Source organism: Calypte anna, chromosome Z (assembly GCF_003957555.1).
Source record: "Calypte anna isolate BGI_N300 chromosome Z, bCalAnn1_v1.p, whole genome shotgun sequence".
NCBI lineage: Eukaryota > Metazoa > Chordata > Aves > Apodiformes > Trochilidae > Calypte > Calypte anna.
The window spans coordinates 70926434-70954414 of NC_044274.1; the positions used below are offsets into that span (position 1 = coordinate 70926434).

General features: G+C 35.7%; 1 protein-coding gene across 1 annotated transcript in view; it reads left to right on the plus strand.

Moving 5' to 3' along the window:
- The window catches only part of ADGRV1 (adhesion G protein-coupled receptor V1), a 285963-nt gene that overhangs the window by 111307 nt on the left and 146675 nt on the right, over positions 1–27981 (plus strand). The window contains exons 64-85 of the mRNA XM_008492118.2: positions 222–360; positions 490–675; positions 1019–1251; positions 1742–1890; positions 1985–2186; positions 2684–2903; positions 3553–3792; positions 5301–5450; positions 6237–6710; positions 7416–7559; positions 7990–8161; positions 8542–8677; positions 10267–11114; positions 12918–13035; positions 13841–14012; positions 16651–16893; positions 19488–19895; positions 20975–21159; positions 22448–22694; positions 22924–23063; positions 24666–24826; positions 27251–27351. Of these exons, the coding sequence (XP_008490340.2) occupies positions 222–360; positions 490–675; positions 1019–1251; positions 1742–1890; positions 1985–2186; positions 2684–2903; positions 3553–3792; positions 5301–5450; positions 6237–6710; positions 7416–7559; positions 7990–8161; positions 8542–8677; positions 10267–11114; positions 12918–13035; positions 13841–14012; positions 16651–16893; positions 19488–19895; positions 20975–21159; positions 22448–22694; positions 22924–23063; positions 24666–24826; positions 27251–27351 (5068 nt within the window). The remainder of the gene's footprint in view (positions 1–221; positions 361–489; positions 676–1018; positions 1252–1741; positions 1891–1984; positions 2187–2683; positions 2904–3552; positions 3793–5300; positions 5451–6236; positions 6711–7415; positions 7560–7989; positions 8162–8541; positions 8678–10266; positions 11115–12917; positions 13036–13840; positions 14013–16650; positions 16894–19487; positions 19896–20974; positions 21160–22447; positions 22695–22923; positions 23064–24665; positions 24827–27250; positions 27352–27981) is intronic.

Sequence of the window (27981 nt, forward strand, 5' to 3'; positions counted from 1 at the left end):
TATTAATATTAATATATAAATTAATATATAATAAATTATGTAAAATTAAAATTATAAAAAAGTTATAAAAATCTGAATATTGACTTAACACATTAAAACTCAATCTTCAAAGTGCAGATAACATTTCTTTAATGCACCGTAATATAATAATACAATCTGTGGACTGGCAATAAAATATTCAAGGCATAAAGTAAGATCTTTGCCTGTGTTCTTACCTGCAGCCTGACACGTGGCCCAGGGATTTTTGGTGAGATCACAATATATTGGAACATAACTCCTCCTCATCACACAGAATTTGTTGAGACATCAGGGGCCTTGACCATGCAGGACAGGCAGTCTGCAGCAGTCGTTCTAATACAGGTATATGAAAGATTTTACACCAGCAGCTGTTTCAGCCATTTCCTTTCATTTATCTGGTATCTTCGTTTGAAATCCGTTATACCTCTCTCCCTGAAAATGGTTCAAATCCTTGTGTCCTTTCCTTGCCAGGCTGTAGATGACAGTCTTCCTGAGGAGAAGCACTACTACCAGTTTCAGCTAACAGGAATCAGTGATGGAGGACTCATAAATGAATCCAGCAGCACAGCAGATATTACCATGGCAGCCAGTGATTTCCCCTATGGAGAGTTTACATTTTCACGGGAACTGTTGCAAACAACAGAAGAAGAAAAATGGGTATGAGGTTATAATTCCTGAATATGTAAGATATTGATAGATAACAATATTGTTGCTAGATTTGTGCTTAACTCAAGAAAAAGAAAAGCAAATCAAATCTTTTATTCTACATTTATCATAGGACAGTCTCCAGAATGGCTGTCTGAGGCTTCTGGAGGTTTTTTTAATACTCTGAGAAAGAAGATTATCTCTCTCCTAAATTGTGGGTACTCGGTGCGTGGTAAAGCAAATTGCTTTTACTTGACAGAGCCATTGAAAAGATGCTTTTAGAACAGTCTTCTAAAGGCAACTGTAAGAGAAAAACAAAGGCATTTTTTTAAAGTATATCTCCTCTTTCCCTCAGGTTAACATCACTGTTGTGCGTTCCAGGGGATCCTATGGCAAAGTGCGTCTTTGCTTTCAGATAATAAATGGGACTGCAGAGGAGGGAACTGATTTCACTCTCACAGTAAGGGAAGTGTTGTTTGAACCACAGGAGGAGAGTAAAATGATTGTGATCGAAATTCATGATGATGACTTTCCTGAAGGTCCTGAAGACTTTTCAGTGGTAATTACTGAAGTGGAACTCCAAGGAAGGTAAAAAGAGAACTCCCAGTTCATAGTTTACAAGTAGAAGGAGAAGCTAGATGTGGAATCTGACAACCTGCATAAAATAAGCACTGGATTTCATCTGTTTTACTGTAAAATTTCATAAGACAGCTATAATAGGAATCATGCCAGAATCATACCTGGATGTTTGGGAACACCATTCATTTAACATTAGTGTAAATATTTTGTTGATTAAGATTTATTAAATCTGAAAGCCCATATGTGAAGTACATACTGTCAAGTTGCATGAAATTCAAATAAGATGAAATGAGAAAGAAAAAACAAAAATATTCACATTTCTGTGAATTAAGTGCTATTTTTGCAAATATGTAGTAGTGCGAAAAAGTGTGACCAAAAATTCTCCAGTGGTAATGATCAGAAATAAATAGTATTTGTGTTAAATAACAAATTCTCGTTACTGCATCTTAATACACCCACCAGAAACTTTAATGTATTTTCTTTTTTATGTGCCTGCAAGTGGATTTGATTTTGATGTAAAAGAAAATGGTCTACAGATAGATCAGCCTCCAATAATAGGAAATATCTCCACAGTACGAGTCACTATAGCAAAAAGTGATAATGCAGAAGGCATCATAGAATTTGATCCACAGTATATATTTCTGGAGGGTAAGTCTACCTTTTCATTATGGTTTAGAAGATAAGTTTAGGGCTATGGACTGAATTTTGAAATAAAGCAATTTTTTCTTAATTATTCCTGCAGTGGAAGAGGATGCTGGATTAATCATGATTCCTGTTGTGAGGAAGCGTGGAACCTATGGCACTGTAACAGCTGATTTTATATCTAGAAGTATTTCTGCTCTTCCCAATGGTGTTGACTATTTAATCCATAATGACTCTGTTGTCTTTGATCATGGCCAGAACCAGACTTTTATTTATATCTCTATTATAGATGATGAGGAAAGGTAATTATTTTTTCAGATATTTATTTTCTAATTTACTTATGAGAAATCCTTTTTTTTTAGCCTATGTATCGTGTCCCTTTATAGAAATTAAATCAAAATGCAAATTTCAGCAGTTCTGAAAAGTCATATAAATTTAAAGAAGGGGGGGGGGGAGGGGAGAAAAAAACCTATTATTAGAGTTCTGTACTTCCTGTTAAAGTCTTATGCAAAGAAATATGGTGTTTTTCCCAGTTCAGTTATCAGAATTTTAGGGTTTTACTAGAAGTGCTGTGAATAATAGAATATTTCATCTTTTTAAACATGGGTAGAAAACAGAAGATTGTTTTTAGTTTAAACATCACCATTTTGTGCAGGTCAGAGCAATCTTCTGCTGTATGCTCAAAGAGGTGACCTCTGCACATACAGAGTCGGTTGGACGCATAATTGAATTAATGCGTATAGCTTTAATCATGTTTTTTCTTTGATACACCAGAATATCTTTCCTTTCCTCCATTCAGTGAATTTGAAGAGCAATTTGAGATCCAGCTCACAGGAGCCACTGGTGGAGCAGTCCTTGGGCTCCACCTAGTGAGCCAGGTCACTATTGCCAAGAGTGACTCCCCCCAAGGCATCATCCGATTTCTCAACCAGAGTCGAATTACTCTTCCCAACCCTGATACCCCCATGGCAGTGTCCTTGGTACTGGAGAGGACTGGAAGATTGCTGGGGGAGACACAGGTGGGCCCTGCTTATCAAAGGCTGAATGCTTTCCATTGACGAGGTCAAAAACATGCATTTTGCTTCAAGAGTTTCTTTATGACTGATCTCTGGTGGAATAAGTGTGACTTTTCGAATGACATATAGATGTAGTGCAGCAGAAAATGTTGTTACTTTTCTACTCTTTCTCTTCCTACTTTCTTTCTCTTATTATTTTTTGAGGTAGTTTGTTTTGAACTAGCTCCTAATCCTGTCAAGAATTTGGCTAATTTCATGCACCACCAGTAATTTAATTTATTTCAGTTGAATTACTTCCTAAAGCTGGTGATTTTTTTTTTTCCTGGTACATTGTTTACTGTGAGTTTTCCAGGCTTTTTTTATTTTATCTACACAGATCACTGAAAGTGAAAGTGAACCAAGGCAGGCCTTTCACAGACTTGGCAAAGGACTGCAAGATTGTCCTTACAGACCATGAGCTCCTCCTCCCTATGTATTTTCCCACATAGAATTAATTATGAATATTTTATATTCTGTATTAACACAAAGGTTTAAACATAAGTAGTTACCAGCTAGAAGAATTTTTGTGCCACTTGTGGTAGTCTCATTACTCCCACTGGGAGGATATTCTAACACATCATCATTCTAAATCTAAAACTTTTATCTTCCACAGATTAATTGGGACATTTTGGGACCTAATTCAGAAGAGGTTTTATCTCCCCTGAATAGTGACATCGGCGACCCTGTGAATGGATCATTCTATTTTGGAGAAGGAGAAGGAGGTCTGAGAACTATTAATCTAGAAATCTATCCACATGAAGAAGTTGAAGTTCAGGAGGTCTTCATTATTAGACTGAGCCTTATGAAAGGAGAAACAGAAATAGATCCTAAGGCAGGCAGCATTGCACTAATAGTAAGTCATTACTGCTTTTCTTTCTTCTGAGATCTTTGTTGATAATTATATTTACCCTGAAAAAATTTTAAAAATTAATAATTATTCCATAGTTTGTAATTATTTTTTTTTTTTGCTTTTATACTACTTAGATGCATTATTACAGCTTCATTCCTTAAAACAGGAGGCAAAGAGTGTGTCAGTGAAAGTTGGTATCTAGGTGCTGACCTGACCCTCTTATTTGCAGGTGTCTGTGGTTGCCTTTGGAGAGAACATGGACTGGGTCCTTGTTTTTAAATGGCAGTTTGTTGCTCATCCCTTCTCGAGCTCTTCTTCAACCTAATTGTCATACACAAAAAAAGTGAGAGAATCTGACTGCTGTAGACCAAGAGAAATGCAGAAATTTGTAGAAGGCATAGGGAGTTATCAAAGACAAATTACTGCTCTTGGAATACTGCAGCTAAGGAAATATTAATAAGGCTGTTACAAGAATCTCACAAAAAAAAATTTTTTTCCTGGGAGTTAGATTTTTTTTCCCTGTTTTCCGTGGTCTACAGAGTGTTGATGGAATTAGGTCCTGTTTCCACAGCCCTCTCAGACGCTCTTTCTAATTTTTATTCCTTGGGCTGGAATGTTTTACCCTGCACACCAGTGAACTGGCTTCTCAGTAGGTGCTGAGTTACAGCTCAGTTCTGTGTCAGTTCACTATCAGTTCTTGCAGCTAGTGATTCACAGAGATGGATGTGTATGTGTTCCATCCCAGCAGGCTTAAAAAGTGTTTTAATGCTTTTAAAAGTGTTAAAATAGTTCCTATATATTAGCTTAAGATACCTGAGCATTTCCTGCTTTAATAGCAGAATATTCAGATACAACAGCTGAAATAAAGCTCTGTTCTTTTCTTCCTCACATACTGCTGGAAATCTGAAAAGGGGACATTCATACTTCCTCTGATGTCTGTTAGGATCTTCTATCCATGGGGTTGGTTTTCCAAATACTTTCAAAATTACTTTACTCTCTGAAATCTGTTTGGATCATTTATAAGTTACAAATCGTTTAAAGCTGAGTGAAGCTCATCTCTTTACCATGGCATGTATTTATTTACATGCAATGTGTTTAGCAATTCAAACCTGAAAACTTTCTGTATTTATTGGCAAAATCATATTTTGATTCCTGTCCAATTTAGATTCTACTTAAACTTATTTATGGATCTATGTATGATTTTCTCATAGAAGAGCAAGTTTCCTGTAGATTCCATGCCCATCCTGTCTTCCTTTGAGTGCACATATGTGTATGTACAGGGGCTTCATATCACTTCTGTCTCAATACCTTGATGGTGCCATCTGCTGGGTTGGTTTCTTTTATTCTCCCAGCCTCAGTTCTAGCTGCTAATGTACTGTGGAAGCTTCTTAGGAGAAAAGTTGGCAGAAAGGACTGATAGGAATGTGCCTTGACTGTCTAGCAATTAAACTCTCCATATACCGCTCAAAATAAATGTCTGATTTTTTATGTGTTGGTTTACTTCTTTACAGATACAGAAATTTGGTGATCCCAATGGAATTGTACAGTTTGCTCCTGAATCATTAACTGAGAATAACTACACAGAACCCTCAGAAGTGGAAGGGCCACAAAGCATTACACTGCTTGTCAGACGGATTCAGGGCACCTTGGGAAACATAACGGTATTTTCAATTTTTTCCTAACAAAAACTACAATCTGAACCCATCCTCAGTATCAATGTATGGAGGAATACTTCTCCAATGCCTTGCAAGTGCTTGATTGTCAATTTCATATTTGAAATGTTGCCTCTTAGACTGGATTTAAAACGACTGAGCCCTTCTACTTGTGGTTTGGGGGAGTCAGGTTCAGTTTCCTCTGGTCAGGAATGAAAATGGAAAACAGTACCACAGTCCTTCTCTTTCTGCCTCTCCCCCCCAGAACATACTTACATAATGATCTTTCTTTGAGATCATCAGAATTCATTTCTTGTCAATCATACTTAAGGATAAGAATAAGAGTATTCCCTTGGGACTGCACCACTGCACCATCACTCCCATCATTTTTCACAATTTTACATTTTACAGCAGTTTATTAATTATTAGTTTAATTTAAAGGAAAAAAAAAAAAGTAAAAGTATCTGCTGTGTTTAATATGAACTAGTCACTGCTTCCTATATGTAAGGAATCTTGGAAAAAGTAAAAGCAGCAAGGATGTCTTGGTGTAAAAGTAGAAATATGGTGTTTGTTTGTTTTTTTTTTTAATGGTCCAGAGATTCCATACAGTTTTAAATAAAACTTCTGAAGATGTACAAAGGAAATCTTTATATTCATAGTACTGCTAGAGGTACAACACACTCTGTTTTGGTAAGATAATCTGTGTGCCTCTTCCTGTGCCAATTTTTGTTTTACCTTCTGAAAATGAAGGCAAAACCAAAATTGTTTGTTTTTAATTTTCTAAACGCTTTTCAGGTGTACTGGGAAATATGGAGTGAATCTGATATCACAGGTGACTTTCTCAGGACAGAGGGATCTGTTGTCATTGCTGACCAGCAGAGCACAGCTGAGATAATTATCTACTTGTTACCTGATGACATTCCGGAACTGGATGAAAAATACGAGGTGCAGCTGATTTCAGTGGAAGGTGGAGCAGATTTAGACCCAGAGAAAAGAATTTCAAAGATCAATGTTTTTGCAAATGATGATCCCCATGGAGTGTTTGCACTGTACCCTGATCAGCAGTCAGTGTTAGTAGAGAGAAACCTGGATAGATATATTCAGGTTAATGTAACTCGGCATGCTGGGGCATTTGGAGAAGTGATTGTTCGGTACCATATCTCCTATCATCACGAAGAAATGCTAATTGCACCTGAGAATGTGGTTGGATACCTCACAGTAAAAGATGGTGCCAGCTTTGGAGTGAAAAGAGTGCCAATAGCCAGCCAGGTCTGTATTACCCTTTTAGTTCCTGTGGTATCTGTTTTTGTTTGTGTTTGTCACTGCAAATAAGCTGAAATAAGAAAATAACCTCTCAATTGTATCCACACAAAGAAGAATTTGTGTGAATATTTTATTGACTGACTCAAAATGTGTTAAAATATTACATTTTTAGATAATAATTTGAAATCACTGCTATGTATTCAAATATTCAGTTTTCCCTTTTCTCAGTAACAGTTCAGTATTTTATTACTATGTGCATGCAAATATTTTTTCAAGTTTTCCTTTTGGATCTAAATGGAGGTCTGTTAGTGCTGACTCATGAAGCAGCAGATGAATTTTCCTTCAGTTCTCTGTGTTCTCATTTTTATTCCTACAGTCTTAAATCCACTCTTTCATCCTCTTACATCCATGCTACATCCTTTTAATCCTTAAAACAAAAATAATGCTCCCTCTGGTAGATAAAATTTAACAAAATGGCAACAGTTTCTCTACAAACTTACACTCCAACAAACTGATGGTAAATTTTAGCTGTATTTCTTTTGAGAAACATAATCAACAAAACAAATGCCTTCTAACCAATATTGGGTTTTTGGCTTTTTTTTATTCAAATACAATAAAATTTCTAGATTTTCCTAATACTTAATTCTTTATACTGGTGGATATAAAATTTTTAAGGGAATTAAATTTCTACCTTTTCTCTCTCTCTCAAAGGCATTTCTTTTACTGGGCTTGAATTTTACTCTAGAACTGACTAATGTAAGCCTGGTTAGTGGAAGTGCCAAGGATGTGCCTAAAATATTAGGAAAAGCAAAGTCAGCTGTTCTGCTTGTTCCTGAGGAAGCTGCCAATTCACAGGTCAGTAGACTGACTGCAGTGTGACATTTCTACCTCAAAAGAAAGGTTTATAGGAATGGTAGTGCTACAGCAATTTCTTGAGAACATCAAGGACAGGTTGTTGTTTGTTTGTTTGTTTTATTTTAAATTACAGACACCGAATGCTATTTGCAGTGTTTTCAGTACTGACATGTCAGTCACACGGGTTCCTTTTCCCCGAGACCTAATTCTTAAGTGTCTCAGAAGTATGGTTAAAGAAGGAAATATGAAGGAAATGTGAAGGAAATATATGTGTGTATATACATGCACATGCATGTATGTATAAATAGAAACATACAAATCCCCCTAATCATTATGAAATGCCTGTCTTATAAAATGCAGCACACTTACACATATGCAATATCCCATTTTTATTCCATTTTCTATAATAAAACCCATTGTTTTTCCATAGGTTGGCTTTGAATCTGTGATTTTACGACTTGAGGACATTGTAGCAGGGACAGGCCAGGCTGTCATAATCAGAAAAGGAGTTTATGGTTCAGTTACAGTTAACTGGATTTCAGGATACCCACCAGATCTAATCAGTGACTTTGCTCAACCAGGCAACCTGACTCCTCCTTTTGGTAAGTGCTTGTCTGGGGAAACAGCTATGAAATTTGCCTAAGTGGTGATACTACATTTAATTATTTGTACCTCTACAAGCTTCCTCTTTGAAGGAAGAGTCATTAGAATGAAGTCAAATGCTCTATTTTTTTATCTGTAAGGGATATGCTTATTTCATAAAAAAGAATAAAGCTTCATAGGTAGATGTCTAGGAGGTAAGCATCATGCTATGCCCCTGAAGGACAGATTTATGCAGGAAAGACCTTTTAATGCAGATTTCCTGTTCCTACATGGAATGGGATTGTGATAACTGTCCCTAACTCAGCACATTCCCAAGTAAGAGGAGGGTTCCTAATTAGTGATTTTGACTTGTGGTCTCTCCCACTCTCTTTTTCTTCAGGAATTGTTGTATTTTCCTCTGGTGAGCAGAGTAAAGTAATTTCATTTCAGGCTACTCCAAGCCTGAATAAACACGAATCATTTGCCATCACTTTAGCAGCAGTGCACAGCAATGTGTCTGGTGGGGCTCGCCTGAGGTAAGGACATTTCTTACAATTTTGAGTCACACAGATGCTGTAAGAATTATGACCCATGTACAGGCACATACTTTACACTAATCCCTATCAAATTATAGGTAGCTACCAAGCTGTATTGCCTCCTTTGATAAATGTATATGTGGAAACAAGTGCCAGTATTGCAGATCTGACCTGATCAGAACTGAAGCTGTTCTCTGATTTGTGTCTGTTTCTTATCACTGGGATGCAATGTGTCTAGAGTGTGTCTTGAATGATGGAGACAATTAAAATGAAGAACCAGTTTTAGCCAGGAAACTGAAGAATGAAAGCAACTCTTTAACAATGTTAATTAGTGCCCCTAATAATCCATACTTAGATCTTAGGTAACAAGTGGTATTTAAAATAAATAAAATAAAACAAGAAATGCTCTGAAAATACTCAATTTTTATTCCTAAAATGAAAGACATTACATTTAATGTAATCTTCAGTCTTCGCTATGTTTTTACATGTTCTTCAAACTATTTTCTTTTCATTCTTCATTACTCACTGATAGCTAAAAGTCATATAAAAAGAATGGACCTAGAGCAACACTGCAAATCTAGAAAGTTGTTTATTGGCTTCACCATATTACAGATGAACTGGCAAATCTGAAAGCAGTAGGAATTAAATGGGTGGCTAAACTCCTGAGACTGCCCCCTTCTCCCAGCCTTGTTTTCCTTTAGACTGGTGTCCTCAGAGCACCTATTTACTGTGTGAATCCTGGAAAAATTAATACTACATCCCACAGGGGTTAAAGCTGATGTACTTAAAAGTTTTTCTGGCTCCCTTAGTGGTGTTAAGAGTCTAGTTTGTTAACCAAAAGTATTCACTGTATATGTAGTTCCATTTGATAGCTTCTAGAACTGAATAATGGGTCAGTTCTAGAAATAAATGTAAGATGCAAGGTTTCACAAAGAGTCTTAAGTCTCTTATGCTTATTTTCTCATAAGAAAGGAATATACTTAATATCAACAAAGTAGAGCTTAAATTTATATTGATAATAGGGCCCAGATCTGGAAAAAAATTGCAATAAGTAATGTTGTGAGGAGGCAATTTGCGTTTCAAAGCCCCACTCTAAGTTTTAAAATAACTTCCTTTCTTTCTCTAGCTTCCTGGCTAAGACTGATGATGTGCTAGCATTTGTCTAGCCCACAGTTTTCCCTTGGCAGAGGATGCTGCTTCTGCAGTCAGGACTGGTTTTACTTGGAGTGTCTGTATTGTGATACATCACCCCACATTTTGTCTGCAATGAAAATATATTGTATTTCCCTTTGCCTCTCTATTTTTTCAGGAAGACTTTGTTTTATTTATCCTATGCACTCTATTGTGGGGTTTATCAGCATGCACTAAGCCTGTGGAAGGCTGTTCAATCCAATCATTGCAACAACATTTTTTTAAGAGAACTCTTTGCTTTATATGGCAGCTTTTTCTTCACTGTCCCTCTGCACATGTTTTCAATCCACTTACTTACAGCCATCATTGATTTTTCACTGAAGATTATTCTTCTTGGATGTTCTAATTTTCATGCTTCGTGTTTCCTGTCTCAGTTTCGGTATCTTTTCTTGTTTCAGATCAGGATTTACAATAGCTGAAATTGAGCCAATGGGGATCTTCCAGTTTGCTCCTAACTCAAGATCTGTTTCAGTTGAAGAAGATGTTCAGACAGTCACACTACATGTCCAAAGACTGTTTGGTTTTCAAAGTAATCTCACTAAACTGACATATCAGACCACGCCAGGAAGTGCCAAACCACTGGAAGACTTTATCCCAATCTATAATGGGGAGCTTATGTTTTTACATCTTCAGACAAATGCTGTGATAGAAATATCAATAATTGACGACACTGTGTCTGAAATGGAGAAATATTTTTTTGTAAATTTGACTGCTGTGGAAATTTTGGATGTTCAGCCTGTGAATGTTGCCCAGAGTCCACGCTTTAATCCAGCTTTCAGTGTTGCTACTGTAAATATCTTGGATAATGATATTGCTAATGGCATACTAAGTTTGGGGCCAGAATTTGTTTATGTTGAAGAGGATTCAAACAGCAGTGCCCCCAACACAGCCACACTTCATATCAGAAGGACGAAGGGTTTTACTGGTGATATTCAAGTAACTGTTAAAACCTTTGGGGGATTGAGTGCACAGAGTGGAATACATTCATATCCTTTTGGGAAACTTCATGAAAAATCACACTTCACATGGGCAATAGAAGGAGAAGATTTTGAGGAACAGTCAGTCACTGTGACTTTGCTGGATGGAGAAAGAGAAAGCAAGGTGTCCATAAAAATTCTGGATGATGATGAGCCTGAAGGACAGGAAATATTTCATGTTTTCCTTTCAGACCCTGAACACGGAGCTCAGATCGTGGAAGGAAAGGATGAGTATGGATTTGCTGCTTTTGCAACAGTAATTATTGCAGGTAATATTTTTTCCCTTAGAAAATTAGGAAATACACCTAAATTATATAATAATACATAACTATATGTTCTCATAGGAATTTTCATGTCAAGGTTAGAATCCTGATTGATCATGAACAGGGTATTCTATTCCCAAACCTTGACTTTTCCAGATCAGAGGAGTCATCTAATGCAGCAAGACTACTATGTTGTAGGCTTTTTTTTTTATTTTATTTGCTATTTTGTCACTTTTACACTGGGATTTGTACAAAGCATAAAATCAGTCTCTTTTTGTTCTTTGATACCGTGCAGTTCATATCTGCAGCTTCTGCTTTTGGGGATGGAGGATAATGATGGCCTTAGGCAGATGTCAGGGAAGGACTTTTCTTTCAGTCTCCTCAAACTACTGTGAGAAAGTAATGTCTGAACTCAGATTTCCCCTTAGCAGCTTTTTGTATATCTATCCGACTTACCACTTGAGTGAAACCCAAGTTTAACCACAAAATGGATTAGTTTTTAGAAACAAGCTGTGAATTGGGACTGTTAAATCTCATTGATACTTAAGGTCCAGCATTTACAGGAAGTTTTGTGCATTTAGATAGTTTTAACAAAAGAAGGTAGTTCTTGCATACCTGGATTAAACTGTTCCTTTGGATAGTGTGTGCAGCAACCAAAATTATGTATGCAAGTACAGAGCATGTAAAACCCACATGCCCTTCATGTTCACTGCCCTTAGAATTCACCATGCAGGTAACCAGCTGCTTGTATGTGCAAGCTGACTGAAGTATGAGCACATCCCAGAGGAAGTGTAGTAACATGTTCCAGAGTTACACCCTGAGTACAAAAAGTACATAAAATAAGATCAGGAAGCAACTTACACTAAAGAAAAGTGTCCAAATATGTATCTGCATTAACTGTATAGATAAAAATAAAGACACATTAAGTATTAATGCAGGTGCATAAGCAAATACACAGTATCTGTTAATCTGCAGTATATATTAGCATTTAAGATGCAGAGTGTCAGAGTAAAACAATCACTATCTGTGAATGAGAAAACCTTTAGAAGCAAAATTTAATGGGACATTAAATTTTGGCATTAGTTTCCCCTCATTAACGCTGTTTTGTTTTGTTTTGGTTTTTTCCTCCACTGCTGTTTTGCTGAAGTTACTCACATTCCCAGGAGAACAATGCAGTATTTTGCAGCTCTCTAGCTCAGACTGAGTTAAAGATGCAGCAGAAAAGCTGATGTAACAGCTTGGGAAAATGAATGTGAAAAACAGCATTATCGGTGGGATAAAACTCATCTTTAACCCATAATCTACTATGGGCATCTAGGACACACACTGGGGCCCATTTCTGTTTAGGTATATTTTAGGGGCTATGGTAAACTTAAAACAATATCCTCTAAGGTTATTATAAACCAGGTTTTGGACACTTCTGCACTGCTGTAACACCTGGTCTCTTTAAGTCAAGGGATGCAGATTTCAGTTTACCTTCTGAATCCTGCTGAAACCATAAGCTTATGTACAGAGATGGTGCCAGACCACACATAACAAATTTTGTTTCAAAAATACTTATTCTACTGGTTAAAAAAAAATTTAGAAATTCCAACATTTGAAGTTAATAGAGAACGATGGAGTATAAATTAATAACAGAAATATTAAAATGCTTTTTTTGAGGCATCCATAAGTTGTACTTTGCAGCATGCTTTTGATACTTGTATTAAATATTTTTTTTTTTTTTTTTCATTTAGCTATGTTTGAATTATAAGTTGGTCTCAGGTTTACCTTCTTGCTAATTATTTTCATGGACCTTTTCATGTGCAGGAAGTGATCTCCAGAATGGCATTTTGGGATTTGTTCCAGAAGTACAAAGTGGTCTTGTACTTGATGAAGACTCAGAAAACAGAGAGGTGGTCCTGATTGTCACAAGGCAACCAAACAGGTACAGACAACATGTTTCAAATGCCCTTCCCACAGGCTGTAAAGTGCTGTGTTGAGTTACAGAAGCTGCTGTTAGAGGAACAGGTTATGACAGAACTTTATAATAAATCTTTGCCTTCTAGGTCCTTTAATAACTTCCCAGAAATTGGCAAACAGTTGTTAATGTGGTTAGATCAGTCACTGTGCTGTTAAAAAGCAGAAATGGAAAAAAAGAAATGTTTTCTAAATTCTATGGTAAGGTATTTGCATTACTAAAGGTGTAATTCAAATTCTTATCTCCTTGTCTAATATAATGTAGGTGTGAATATTAAAATGAACACTTAAGATACCTGAGTGTCATTATGATGCTTATGTCTTCACTCACACAGATGCTGTTTTCTAATTAGCACATTTATATATTGCACATTTATGTGTGCTTTAAACAAATATCCTCAGGTACTCTAAGTTCCTTAAACCTAGAGGGAAGACAAATCTTGTCTGGCTTTCCAGACAAATGGTTACTATAATATTAAGGAAAGTACTTGGGCATATTCCCAATTTATTCAGCTATTCTCATGTATTCTGAAACAAAAATTGAGGAGAATTGGATGCCTGTAACTTCTTTATTTTCTTCCTGAGTTACTTTTTGGTTGTTTAAATGGATTTTAAAAGAAGAAATTTAAATAAAAAGAGAATTTTTAATCTTACAGCAGCTTGTTCCCTAATGATAAATTTGGATTAATAACACAAAATGTATGTTGCCTGTGTGGCTTATGTTTCCTAAAGCTCTCCTTCATTACATGTATCCTCTTTTGATCTTCTTACAGAGCTTTTGAGGATGTGAAGATCTTTTGGCGTGTGACCTTTAATAAAACAGCTGTTGTCCTTCTGAAGGATGGCATCAACTTGGAGAATGAACTCGTATCTGTGCAGGGAGCTACTACCTGCATGGCAGGTCAAACAGTGTGCAACATCTCCATTGAAATAAAACCTGATAATGTAAGTAATTATTGCTTGTTTGTGTGCAGCACTATGGTGCTGGATTGCAGTTTATCAAGATGAGAAAAGCCCTCTGATCCAGAGGAAAAGATGTGTAGAAGGCAGTTTGAAGGTGATAACTTGACATCTGCTCAATTCCTCTGGGTACACATGTTTATTAACAGGATTATGCTACCTCCATTGTGCATAGTAAAAATTTGGGAAAGAAATATACTACTAAATTGAAGAGTAAATTGCAGATTCCAGATTTTTATGGAATGGTTCAAAAACTAGAATGGAGTTTGTTTCAGTGACATGCATATTCATGTACTGGACTTTTTTCCTTCATGCAGTAAATTTTTTGTCTAGTCAATCACTTCTTAAGGTGATTTATGTAAAGCAAATCTTGTAAGTAATAACACCTCATTCAACAACAAGCTTTTATTGCAATTTCTGCATAATTTTACACGCCTAGATCTAGCACAATGATCTGTGAAAAGTCTACTTTGTGGTAAATCTTCGCAAGAACCTCCAAATGTCTAAAAATCTGTCACTGTTCATATTCAGCTTGTGTGTAGCTGATTTCCAATTTAGCAGCCATCATCCACTAAAACCATTTGGCACTTGACAGTTGGGGATGCCTGAGCCTAAGTGTATTGGAGGCCCATCTGGCACTCAAAAATACAGATGCCATTGAATTAATACAAAGTGCAGCAGTCAGTGATTTTTATTAAAAACAGGAAGAAAAATATTTTTGTCTGAACACCTAGGGGTGAGAGCAGCCCCCTAAGAAGTATTAATGTTTGTCATAGTTTCAGAGCAGAGAGTTTGAAACTTCCCAAGAAGTTATCCCAGCAGCCAGGCCAGTGCCAAAACTTAGGTCTGGGGAATAGAAAAGGACAAGATGAGGTTTCCATAGTTTTCCTATGTTCCAGTAAATAATGCAAGATGTAGGGAGTGGGAAATAATGATCTCCACTAAGGAATAGGGAACTGCTAGTTCAGTAAAAGGGCCATTTTCCTTCTTTATCTTCAGATGTTATTTTTAAATTACTGAGCCAATGGACACAGCATATGTATGAGAGGGGCATAGGCTGCGTGGCTGAGTAAACTGGGAGCTTGAGCCTCTTTATTCCAAGGAGTTATTTAATCATTATTTAATGACAGCAGTGTGGCAGCTGCATAGACATGCAGTTGTACTACAGGAACCATGAGCCTGAACCTCTCTAACTGGTGCTAATGGAAGGCTCAGGTTCCCTTTGGCATTGTAGTAAATTTGTACCTGTTGTCAATTAGTCAAGATCATTCCATTCAAAGATTTACTTAAATTTTGGTTAAAAATCCATGCTTGTTAACTCCAGCATTTCCTAATTCTTACATAAGATAACTTATAAATGAGTAATACATTATGAAATATACATTAAATATGCAAAATACATTATGAAATAATGAATGCATACCTGCAATAAATATTTTACATTTTAATGTTACATGGTATGTTATATTCTAGCTTTTGAAAGTTTTGGTTTAGTTGTAATCACTTCATTACTCAGAGCTGAATCCAGCTTTCCTAACATTAAAGTAGGATTTCCAGAAATCCAGACCCGAAGCAAAAAGCTATGTTTACTTATTAAGAAAATTATCTTCATCAATAATCTTTTATGTCATAATGCTATTGTTTTGGGAAGAACTACTTTTTTGCTAGTTCAGTGCTTATAAGTGCATGTAATAGATTCAGATGCCATATTTCCATTTGTTTCTGGAATTTCAGTAATCAGATATCTATTTCTAAACATGCTATGTGTGTATTGTAGGTATAAAATCCAAGACAGGGAAACATGTCATGTTGAAATTTAATATTTTTACATTCAATGAACAGTTCAATGAACAAAATTCAACAGTTTATTGAATTGACTAGACTAATTCTTTGACATATGAACACTAGACTCCATTATCTTGTATTTTAAGACTGACACGAGGTTTTCTTTTTATTGTAAACCTCACAAAATTCTGCCAGATAGTATCTCCAGGCTTTAGAGTTTTGGATAAATTCAGTTAAGCATTCAAATCTTATGAACTTTGCTTGCAAAAGTGCATATAAACATGTAAGTATATAAACACTAAGGTTTTATGTAAAATGGTTTTCAAAACTTTACCAGAGTTCAGCAAGATTTGAGTACAGTCAGTATTAATTGCAGTTTCAATACTACATGATTGGATTTCCATGCAGTTTTTCCCCACAGATAAGTAGGTGTGTCCATGGCTTTTAGTTAGGCAAAAACAAGTGAAAAAGCAAATTCTGCATAAAATGCTGAGCTATGTAACTCTGTAATCTGGAAAATGGAGCTCTTTAAGAGTTTACCATCATATCTTACAGTACATTTACAACCACAATAGTAAATAAATAGCTACTTTCTTGCAGTAAAGTTCCATGCAAAAACTTGAGATGTCATTACTGTAGATGACAGAGTGGTGCCTGCTGCAACACTGTCGTTTTTAGGATATAATTAATTGTACTTATTCATCATTTCAGATAGCATACTTGTGGTAAGTGTTGGCACAAGAAATCCACTGAGTGTCAAAACAATGCATAAATTCTTTAAAAGCTGAAAGCAATTAGCAGTTGTAATAATGATATGAAAATCTTCCCTCATTTACAGGTACCTGAATTTGAAACATATTTTTTTGTTGAGCTGTATGCTGTAAGCACAGGAGCTGCTCTGAACAGCAGTGCCAGATTTGCTTTTATAACAGTCCTTGAAAGTGATGCTCCTCATGGTTTAGTATATTTTGCTGTGGGATCTCGTTTTGCTGTGGCTTATAAGAAGACAACTTTAATCAGTCTGCAAGTGCTTAGAGATTCTAGTACAACAGTAACCACAATGGTCAGCTACAGCATGGAGGTAAGACTTCAACTATTATTATTTTAATTATTTAACTTCTTAATTTTTTATTTTACTTATTTTTTATTGTTTAACTTATAATTTATTTATTTATTTATTAATCAAAAATTATCTTTTGAGTCCTTGTTCATTCTTTGAAGTAAGCCTGACTGTAATTAACATTTTTTTCAGGAAACAACCAAACATTTACTGTGCCCATATGGTCTCACTTCTTTGGCTTCCCATTAATAACAAGAGCTATTTTTTCATTGAATTGTCAAGAATAACAAGTCTGTAATAACTGCCAGAGTCTTCAAAGATTACGCTCAGACATTAAACACTTGTTTTTCTCTGTCCAAAGTTTCTTATGTGACTCCAATTTATGAGGCTCCTTTCTCTGATGCTAAGTTTTTATCATGATGGGTATGACTATCAAGATTCAGATATCAACAAAATTGCTTTTCTGGGTCACAAATTAGGTCAAAGAGCACACTAGAAAAGGGAAAGAGTACTTTAATCAAATTTTGTTCCATCTGCTTTAAGTCCTAAACCTGAAAATTGTTCTTCTGATTGAAAAGCTCATGTGCTTAAATCAATTTTACCATGCCCATTAATTTTTGTTATGTTTGCAGCTGTAACACCAGACTCTTCTGTTAACTCTTTTATCTTTAAATGAGTACCTGAGTATTACTGACAGATGATGGAGATTCTCCTTTAGCAGAAGTAACACAGATGCATGAACCTGATTCCTTCCACTTCCTTGTAGCTGCGACTCCAACATCAGGGCAAAGGCTGCAGAAGGGATTCCTCCAAATTTGCCATTAGAATTAGTTCTTAGCCTCATCCACTTTGAATATGTGGAATACTATAAAAAAACCCACAACATTATTTCAGGGGAAGGTTATTATTTAAAAAGCATTCTATCTCCAACGCACTTCGTGATAAACTCCTGTTGTATTGCATGCATATCTGTTTTAAATGCAAGGGGGGATTTTTAACAGCAAGGCTGTTTCTATGCCCTTATTATACAGTAGCTGGCCAGTGATTTAGCTAGATTGTGTGGCAACAAATTTTCTCATTCTTTACAGCCAAGAGTTCATTATAATTAATCTGTTGACTGGAGAAGAAATTTCTACTGTTCAGTGTATATTTAGAATCATAGAATCATAGAATTGGCTGGGTTGGAAGGGACCTCAGAGATCATCGAGTCCAACCCTTGAACCACTGTTGCGGTTGCTAGACCATGGCACTGAGTGCCACATCCAGGCTCTTTTCAAATATCTCCAGGGATGGAGAATCCACTACTTCCCTAGGCTAAAATATAGGAGACAATACCTTATCTGATTGTTTTTTTTTTATGTTGCAAGCACTCTTTGGACATTTTTAGGCTTTCAAGATTCATGATAAGTACCAAAGTATTGGCACTATAGGTACCAGTAAAAAAAGAGGTCATAACAGACAGGAATCTTGAGGTGCTACCTGGAAACAGATGTTTATCTTGTTCTTACAAAAGCTTCTTAAAATATCATTCTTGTCAATAGAGCTCTTATTGCTACTTATTTCCCTGTTTGCTAATGCTCTATTGGATATGATAGGAAAAAGAAAAGTTTTGATGATGTGATCCTATTCTAAAGAAATCTGGACAAATGCACGCTGTGTTGGTTTGACAAGTTCTCCTGTGGACTCAAGAAAGTGGTTTATTCCGTAGTAAACTCCAGTAATCAAAAGGAGTCTAGTATTTCACACATCAAATTTCTTCTTTCTTACAGCAGGAAGCCTTTCATTGAGAGTCAGTATACAATCTGTACTTACTAAATTAATAGATGCTACTGAAAAATCCTACATTTGAATAATAGCCTAGAATAATTGATTCCGCTTAAGAAAAGTTTAGTATATTACCAGACATAATATCAAGGTCATGGCAACTGACAAAAAGGCCAAGAATGTGACTGCAGATAGAAAAGATGTCTGCAAAGCTCATGGAGGGAAATAACAGTGCTACTTCACAGGGGGCCAAATAGCAAGTGAGGCTAAATAGCATTTCTAGATAAGTTCATCTGTCTGTTTTGCATGTCCATTCTATGATAATTGCTTTGCCCTTAGACCTAAATGGGTTGTTCTTTTAAGTATTTATATAATGAATTGATACTATTTTAGGAACAGATATCTAAACCTTAGTTTTGCTGTTGTTTAGGTTTTATGTACCTGTAATGTCTATCTGTACTCTGGACTGGAGGACTTCATGATGCAGACATTAACTTACACCAGCTCCTTTGGAATTCACCCTATGGATATGCTCATGTTTGTGTAATATCTATTCACCCAAAAAAGATTTGAGATTTTTTATTCTGGAAAAGAAAGGGAGGGATCCTGTTTACTCTTGATGATATATATTATTCTTTCCCTAGGTTGTCACTGACTACAGATGACAGATTGTTGTTTCAAAGAGATATTTAGTGTAATTTTTATATAATCCTTTACTGCATTTTGAAAGGGGAGTTCTTTTTTACACTTTTCATTTTTCTCTACTTAAAATATGTCTCTTCTACAGCACCAAGTTTTGAACAATTGTATCTACATAATTCTAACTAAAGCTGTCTCTGGTTTGTTTTAAGGAGCTACAAAAACCTGAGCCTATTGGTCGGACCTTCATATCTCCAGCTGTGGCAGGACAGGATTTTGCCAGATCTGAAGGTTTATTGACTTTTGAACCTGGACAGAGAAATATATTTCTGGATGTGACCCTGACTCCAAAGACAGGATCTTTAAACCCATTTCCTAAGCGTTTCCAGGTTGTACTTTCTAATCCCACTGGTGGTGCCAGAGTAGATGATGTGTATGGTGTTGCTAACGTCACCATTGTCTCAGATCTGGACTCTTTGCCAGTTTGGGGGCTGATTGATCAGCTGCATCAGCCTCTTGATGACACCATTTTACACAGAGTCCTCCAGAATCTGAATGTCAAAGTGGCTACAGAAACTACAGAAGAGCAGCTTACTGCCGTGGTGCATATAATAAATAAGGTAAATCTTCCCTCTTCTCTCTTGAATGACCAATTACTTTATTAATCATATAATAGCACCTAAGCCTGTGAAAAGACCAAGGTTAGTATCCATAGCAGTGACTCAGGTGCCCAGACTGCAAAGGTAAAAATAGAAATTATGAAGTCCCACAATCAAAGAAGAAGTATGCCACCAGTTAGGATGGTAATAGGAAATAAAAAAACAATAGGTAACTAATAATAACAATAACAGCATAGGCATATAACAATTTAACAAACCACCACCAACAATAAAACATCATCAAAACCAACAACAATAATAATAATAATGATATCAATCAGTGTTATTTCTGCTTGTGCACCTATAGCTCAAGATTTTCTGCTGTGCAAAATTTCCCCTTTGATACCACGCTTTTATAGAGCTTGTTATGGTCTCTTGTTTGTCAGGCCACATCTTTGTTGGTTTTAACCCCAGCACAACACAATGAGACCCAAGGTTTCTTCATCTCTTCTCAGTTGTCTGCAGACAACATACAAGCAAATCCTACCAGGCCCAGCTGGAGCCTTCTCTGCTCTTAACCAGGCATGCAGTTTATCTTTTTTCCTGCAGATTTGGCAGTCTGGCAGGCAAGGTAGCTCAGAACTTCAGTTGCCTGAAAACTATGGCACTAGTTAAATACTTAGACACATAGGAGTATAAAAACATTCATAAGCAGCAGATCGTGGTGGTTTTGTTTGGTTGTTTTTTGGGGGTTTGATTTTTTTTGGCTTTTTTTTGATAGTTGCCATTTTGACACAGAAAACAGAGCAAATAATCTCAGCAGTTCTCAGGACTCAGAAATCTTTGAAAGAATGAAAAATGCCACTTGCTTTATTTAATAATCAAATCCTTACTTATAAGCATGTCTTGATCTACTTTTGACATAGAGTTCATCTCATGCCTTGGCAGCAGTGATCAGAAGGTGGAAAAAAATATTCTGAACTTTCAGAATGAACAGTGGGATAAAACTGGAGGTGTCTTTAGCCTGTCCCATTTGAGGAAATGTTGCAATGCAGACTTATGTGCATAAAATGTTGTTTGATTTCTTCACCTCTCACTAGGTTACAGATGTGGGTGAAAAATGGATACTCACTGATAAAAGTAGGAGTCTTTTCTATGAGATACTCTGTGCTCTGGCTAGCCCAAAACGTGAGGACACACGAGGATACAGCCTGCTTGCTGAGGTGACAGAGAAGTTTGCATTTTCCCTGTTGACTGGGATAACATGTGGATCACCAGGAGAAAGGTTAGCAAACTTGGATTTGTAGTATTTTTTGGCAATATATGAGTATTAACCCATATAATCAAGGTTTAAATGGTACATTTAGAAAAGGGACCTGCATATCATCTGTTACTTCTGCAATGAACTCCCATCACAGCCTTAGAAGGCACAATATTGGCACAGTGTCACAAATAACTGATTTGGGGTAGCTGTGGGAGCAGGAGTCAGGAGATCTGGGATGCATTAGTTCACCTTCAGCTCAGGTATTGCCTGGAAAATGATTCATTGATATTACTAAGAAAATAATATGTATTGGTGTGATGGAGAGCTTTGCTCTAAGACTTAGATGAACCCAGAATTTCCACTGGAATTTAGTAACTTCTGTGTGCTTGGTTTTGCTCACTTGTACACTATTTTTTAAAATTTAAATGCTCCTTGTAGTTTTTACATGTAGTTTCAAATTGCTAGGTTTATCTGCAAGTGCATAAAATACCCCATGGTCAAGCTAGTGGTCAGGGGAAATAAGTGACTGCAGAAATAGCTAACACTCTTTTATGAGGCAGATGGTTTAAAACAGTAGGTTTTTCCATCTGTGAATCTAATAAACAACTGCTAGTTGTATTAAGGGAAAAAAAATACCATTTTCCCTTCAGAAAAGCAGCATGGTTTTGATTTTTCTCTCATCTTCTAATGGAGTTGGAACTTTTCTTGCTATTTCTTAAGTTGTAGGGAGTATAATGCCCATATTAACCCAAGTGCAGTAAATGGCATAAATATCAATATTATCCTGAACAATGTTCAGAATTTGAAAGTTCACATTTTGTATTCCAAATCTTTTCTGCATCATCTGTTTGAAAAAAAGACTTAAAGCGAGACCATCCATTTAAATGCTTTTTCTTATAGAATCATCTCAATGTTGAGCTATAAAGATGAGTATTATAAGCATGGTAGAAGGTGTTGTTGCAGGAATCAAAACCCAGAGGGGAACTCTTTAATTATTTTTTTAATTTATTTTTAATTTGTTTAATATTTTTCTTTTTTCTTCTTTTCCTTTTTTATTTCTTTTTTCCTTTTTCTCTTTTTCCCATTTTTGTTTTTTCTTTTTTTTCCTTATTTTTACATTTTATTTTTATTTTTTTTCTGTTTTTTTTTTTTCTCAGAGAAACTGAAACTTTCTGCCTATTAAATGTCTAAGAGACTAAAAATGATAGAGGAATAAGGTATTAATTACACATGCTTTTTAAAGTAACTCTGTGGAGAGTAGTGAAGCTCAGTTCCATTTACCAGGCCTTTTACTTTTGCATTTCAACAGAGGTAAAAATATCCTTGACCGCTGCCCGTACATTGCAATAATAGCTCACAACTGGTTTCCTCAGCAAATCAATGGACACAGATTTGATGGAAAAGATGGGGATTCTATTCAAGTACCAGAACATTTACTGGAGGTCTCTGTTGTGCTACCACCTCAAGAAAAGGACTGTGAATCTGTACAGTTCACAGAATACAGCAGCCAACAGTGGTTCATCACTGGGGATAAAGAACTCGCCCTGAAGAACAAGGTTTGAAAATAGTGCAGTTTATTTTTTCAGTAAAATGAAAACATCATAAAACATGAAAAAAACATCATGGAAACATCATGAATATCATAAAATGAAAACATCATAAACGCGTTTTAAAATAATGCAAACGTTCTTGTGTGTGCCTGTGGTTAAAAAGACTACTGACTGTTGAAATTGAACATCAAATTTGTATTAACAATTTGTATTTACGTTGCAATTGTTGTTTCAGGTTTTTTCTATGAGTCTGAAGGGTCGGAGTTCACGCCCTCTGAAAGACAACAATGAAGTAATTTACCGCGTTTATGCCACGGGAAGTCGGATTGTTCAACAGAAGTCTCTGTGTCTCCTCTGGAATCAAGCTGCTGAAAGGTTATTTTATTAATCTGTTTAGTTTTCCAGTTTCTACTGTGAACCTGTGTATTTGTCTAAGATGTGGTAACTCTGATTAGATCATTTGCAAGTATAAAACTGATCCATTTCCTGTCTGCCTTTTTTCCTTTTCTGGCATTTGCACCAGCACATAAAACTTTCCATATAATAAAATGGGTAGTTATTCCAGCTCAGAGATTTCCCAGACTTTTGACTTTTTTTCACCAAAACACCATATAGATTATATAATAATGTTTTATTTTGATGATATTTAAATCCCAGAATTGCATCACTTTGTTAATATTAATGAATTTGTACTCTCTACTGTTGTTACCAGACAACACTTCAAGTCCATTCTCAAAAAAGCAGTGAATTACACCTGCAAATCTGCTACTGCTCTGAGTCCCTGGCTCAAAATGTTCCTAATTCACAGATTTCCTAATTCTTTGGGTTTGTGAAAGACACTTTGTGAAAGACACTTTTACTTTGTAAAAAAAAAAAAAAGAGAGAAAAGTTAAGAAGCAGACTGGGGATTTGCTAGGCCAATATCCTTCAGTAGTGCATGAAAGTAAATGCACAGGAACAAGTAAGATCAGGACAGTCATAAGTAGTATTTGGCCTCATACTATGCTCTGCAGTGACTCTCTCAGCTGAATATGATTTCATGAATTTCATACCCTAAATGATTTGTCTGTCTTTCCTTGCAACATCCAGAACTCCAGCATATCTTCCGACAATGATCAGTATAGGGCTGTTACCTTTGGACAGAAAACCTTCTGTTGGTTTTTGCTTAGTACTGCTACTCCTACCTTAAGCTGGTGTCAGCAGGAGTTTAGAAGATACAGTGAATTGCTGATTTCCATCCTGGTTGCTACACGTGCCATTGCAAATCATGGAATAAAATTTTCTGCCTATGCTCTCCAATGCCCCAGTATTCCATCAGCCTGTGTCTTTCCTGCTTACACAATATAAATGAATTTGGAGAGAATTTTGTTCTGTATCCTGCTGAGATCTACTTGGTTTAGGTATGATTTTCATTAGACTGACTGGATTATATCAGTCTGTCACTGATAGAAACTATTTCTCTTCAGAAAGGAGAGGCAGCAGAATTTCATCTGTATCACAGAACAGATGTGATTTTCACTAGAAATAGCTTAGGGTGACACCTGTAGAATCCTTTTTCAAAATCAGTTCAGCAATACTGAAAAAAAAAACAAACCATGAAATTTAGTTTCAAAAGAACTATGTTATGTTATCCATAAGAAGGTTGTGCAAGTTAAATATCAAATTATTCAAAATGTCAGAAAGACTTGTAAACCTTGCAGAACTTTTAATAACGTGGCAACAAAAGTTCTCTGTCAGAGAAAAATATTCATTATGATATATTTACAAATTTTTAATTAAAAAAACCCCCTATACTCATTATTTTAATTTTATGTGACTTTGCTACTCCAGGAACTGCACCTGAGAGATCACACAGCGCATCTGTGCAATCGTTAAGAAAACTTGGTATTTTCAGAGACAAAACAATAATTTTCAAGCCTGCTTACTGTGTAAATTACATAAACCCATTTCCAACTTTACAATCCTTTTATTTTGTAGCTGGCTGTCTGACAGTGGGTTCTGCAAAGTGCTTGATGACACCTCAGACTACGTGGAATGCTCTTGTTCTCATATGTCCGTTTATGCAGTTTATGCCCAAACAGATAACTTGTCTTCATACAATGAAGCTTTTTTCTCTTCTGGATTTATCTGCATTTCAGGTAAATTGATTTAAGAAAGTTTCCTCATTTATAGCGACTCATGACCAGTAAGGCTGATAGATTTTAAATTAATTTAGTAACAAATGCAATCTTTTTCTTGGAGGGGCATTGGAGGAGTGCTAACTTACTTAACACTAACTTAACAGTGTTAACCAACAGTTAACTGCTAACAGAGTATTAAAGTTTCCATGTGGTCTGGTATTTGCATGCTGACAAATTTTGCCACTGAAAAAAAAAGTCCAGCAACAATATATTTTTCCTTTTGATGTTTGACTGAATCATACAAACGAGAGATATGTCATTCATTTGGAGGCAGAAGCTTAAAAATGCTAAATTCACCCGTGTCTCTAACAGGAGTACAGTTGTCCTCTTTGTCATATCTCTGAGATAATTTTCTTCCTAGCCTGAAAGCTCTTTGACTATTTCAGTTGACAATTTATACTCAGAAGTGAGAGAGACAGATCCCATACCACAGAAATAGAGCTAAAGTACACTCTGCTGCCTAAGTGCTGCCTAACATTTTGGGAAAAGACCAAAAGGTTAACCCACAAGTATCATGACTCTGCATGAGCATTTTCAGAAGTCCCAAAATGTCAGACAGCCAGAAGGAGATGCAAGATTTAAACTACAAATGGCTTCTGAAGGAGTTAGAAATTACACCTTTCACTTTAAAATCATTTCACTAGGAGGATCCTAGGAGTAATGAGGCACTGAGGAAAAATGCTTAAGAGATTCTTAGTCTAACCTGGAGGTATTTTAATGGGGTCCTGGGCCAGCTCCTTGTGAGTCTTATGATTTCTATACTAGGTTGTCACTGTATGCATAACAAAAACAGTGCAAACACCTAAATCCCCTTTTTTATCCCTTCCAGAAAGCTGCACAAACAGGTTACCCTCCCTAATTGTTCTAAAATCTCAGGCATAAAAAAAAGAAGACAAAGAAAGAAGAGAAAACCTTTCTCTTTTCACCTGCTTCAAACAAATTGTTTTAATTAACAATAATGGAATACTTAGCAGATGAAAATAAAGACATTCTAAGATTCAGTGAAGGTTCTGTTAGTGGAAGTAAAATAATTTAAAAAGACAAACAAATAAATAAATGTAATTACTGGCTTACAGAAAAAAAAAAAGTAAATTGATGGGGCAAATATACCATAGAATGTAAAATGCTATAGAAACTGAGGAAAAAACCTAGTATAAAGTAAGACAATATGCTGTAGAAAATCAAGCTAAGGGAAACATTTTTGCTGAATTAGAAGCAATAAGGACCTACAGCTCCATGTTCAGCACTAGTCATTTACTGAAGTCATGTGTCATAAGAATGTAATTTAAAATTTATTAAAAAACTCTTTAGCTTGGTTAAGGGTTTGCCTTGAATACAACTGCAATGCCTTTCATCTTCCTTGTTGAAGGATTTTCCTCACATGATTATGGGTAAATTTAGTAGTAGTGATTAAGAAATGGCTTTGGACTGAAGAGCTATAAGGTTGTGGGTTATTTCTCTAAAATCTCCATGTCTGAATCATTTAAAAAAAAAAAAAAAAAAGCATAAAGCATAGTACTGTGAAATAGAATTATTATTTCTAGAATTTTCTTATGTAGATTGTTGCATAAGTATAATCAGGTAATTTTTGAAAGATTTATATTTTTTCCTGGAATTAAGATGCAAAAATATTTGTAGATAAGCAACAAATCTGTCACAAGAATTATAATAAGATCTTCCCCAAGAAGATCCAGAAACAACTAACTCCACATGAGCTGAAGAAGTGTTATTCTTAGTGGCTCATCTTTCCCAGAGTCCTTCTTCCTAGAACTACTTGGTAGGCAAGAGTCTTTCTTAGGTCTCTGTTCTGCTCATGTTTACAGTGAATTATAGAGCAGAAAAGTGATGTTCTCCTTTCCAACTACTGTTGGAACAGATTTCTGTCCTGAACACAGATGAAATGAGAGACTGGAATTTAGAAGGTTATAACAATCTCCTAAAGCAATACTACCAGTCCAGAGGCAATTTTTATTTATTTGTTTCTAAAAGCATTTTTGGATGCAGTCATAGGAACACTGAAGAGCCTGCCCATGCTTTGTATTTAAAAATCATCCATCTCATGCAGAAATTAAAAAACAAACAAACTGAACCAACTTTGCAAAACCTACTGGGTTACATTATGCAATTATTTTCACTCCCAAATCTGTGAGAAAGCTAAAATAGATGTTAGTACTTCAGTAATAAGATCATGAGTGATCCCATTGGTAACTAAAGTGAACATATTCTCTCTGTAAGTTGTTTTTAACAGTCTTCACTCTTAACAAAAGCAGTGTTTATTTTCTCTGGCATAGTTTATTAGTCTAAGTTTACATTTCCTTTTTTTTTTTTTTTCCTTTTCTTTTTTTTTTTCTCCTTTTTTTTTCTTCCTTGTTTTTTGTGTAGGTTTCACCTTGGCTATAATCTCCCACCTTTTCTGCACCAGGTGTGCAATGTTTGCAGCAAAACTACTCACTCACATGATGGTTGCTTGCTTGGGGACTCAGGTAAGAAAAAAAGGCTGAAATGGAAATTTAATATTTCTTTTCTTTCCGTCACTTCCATGAACATGATTGAACAGAACTTCTCTAGTTTTTCACAGAGTAAATATTTTCAGAGAACGAACACATGATACTTACAAATGATCCAATATTCATACCTTACCGTGGGAATTAAATTGAAATTACATATTTTCTGAAAATATTTACAGAAAAACTGTGGATGATATAGCCATATGAGAAAATAGTCCTGTATGTGGAATAATAAATGTTTTGATGAAGTAAGTAGTTGAGATGAAAGAGAACTACCATTAACATCATTTATTCAACAGATTAATGTCAGTAATCATAAATTCTCTGGGAAATTGTTAATTTTGAATAGTAGATGTCTTTTGGACTCTAGGATTTGCAGAAAGGTATGGTTATGAAAAAGGTGAATAATAAAAGATAATAAATTGCATTAAGCCTCCCTAGTTCTTTCATGCTGGTTGAATTAGGAGGTAATAGAATGTCAGCACACTGAAGTAGCAGATAAAAGTAGTTTGTCTTTCTGTTCTCTAAAATATAACTTCCTCAGCTTTGGTACTTGTGGTAAAATGTAGCACTATGAAAAACCTCAAGTATTTTAAAATTGCTTTA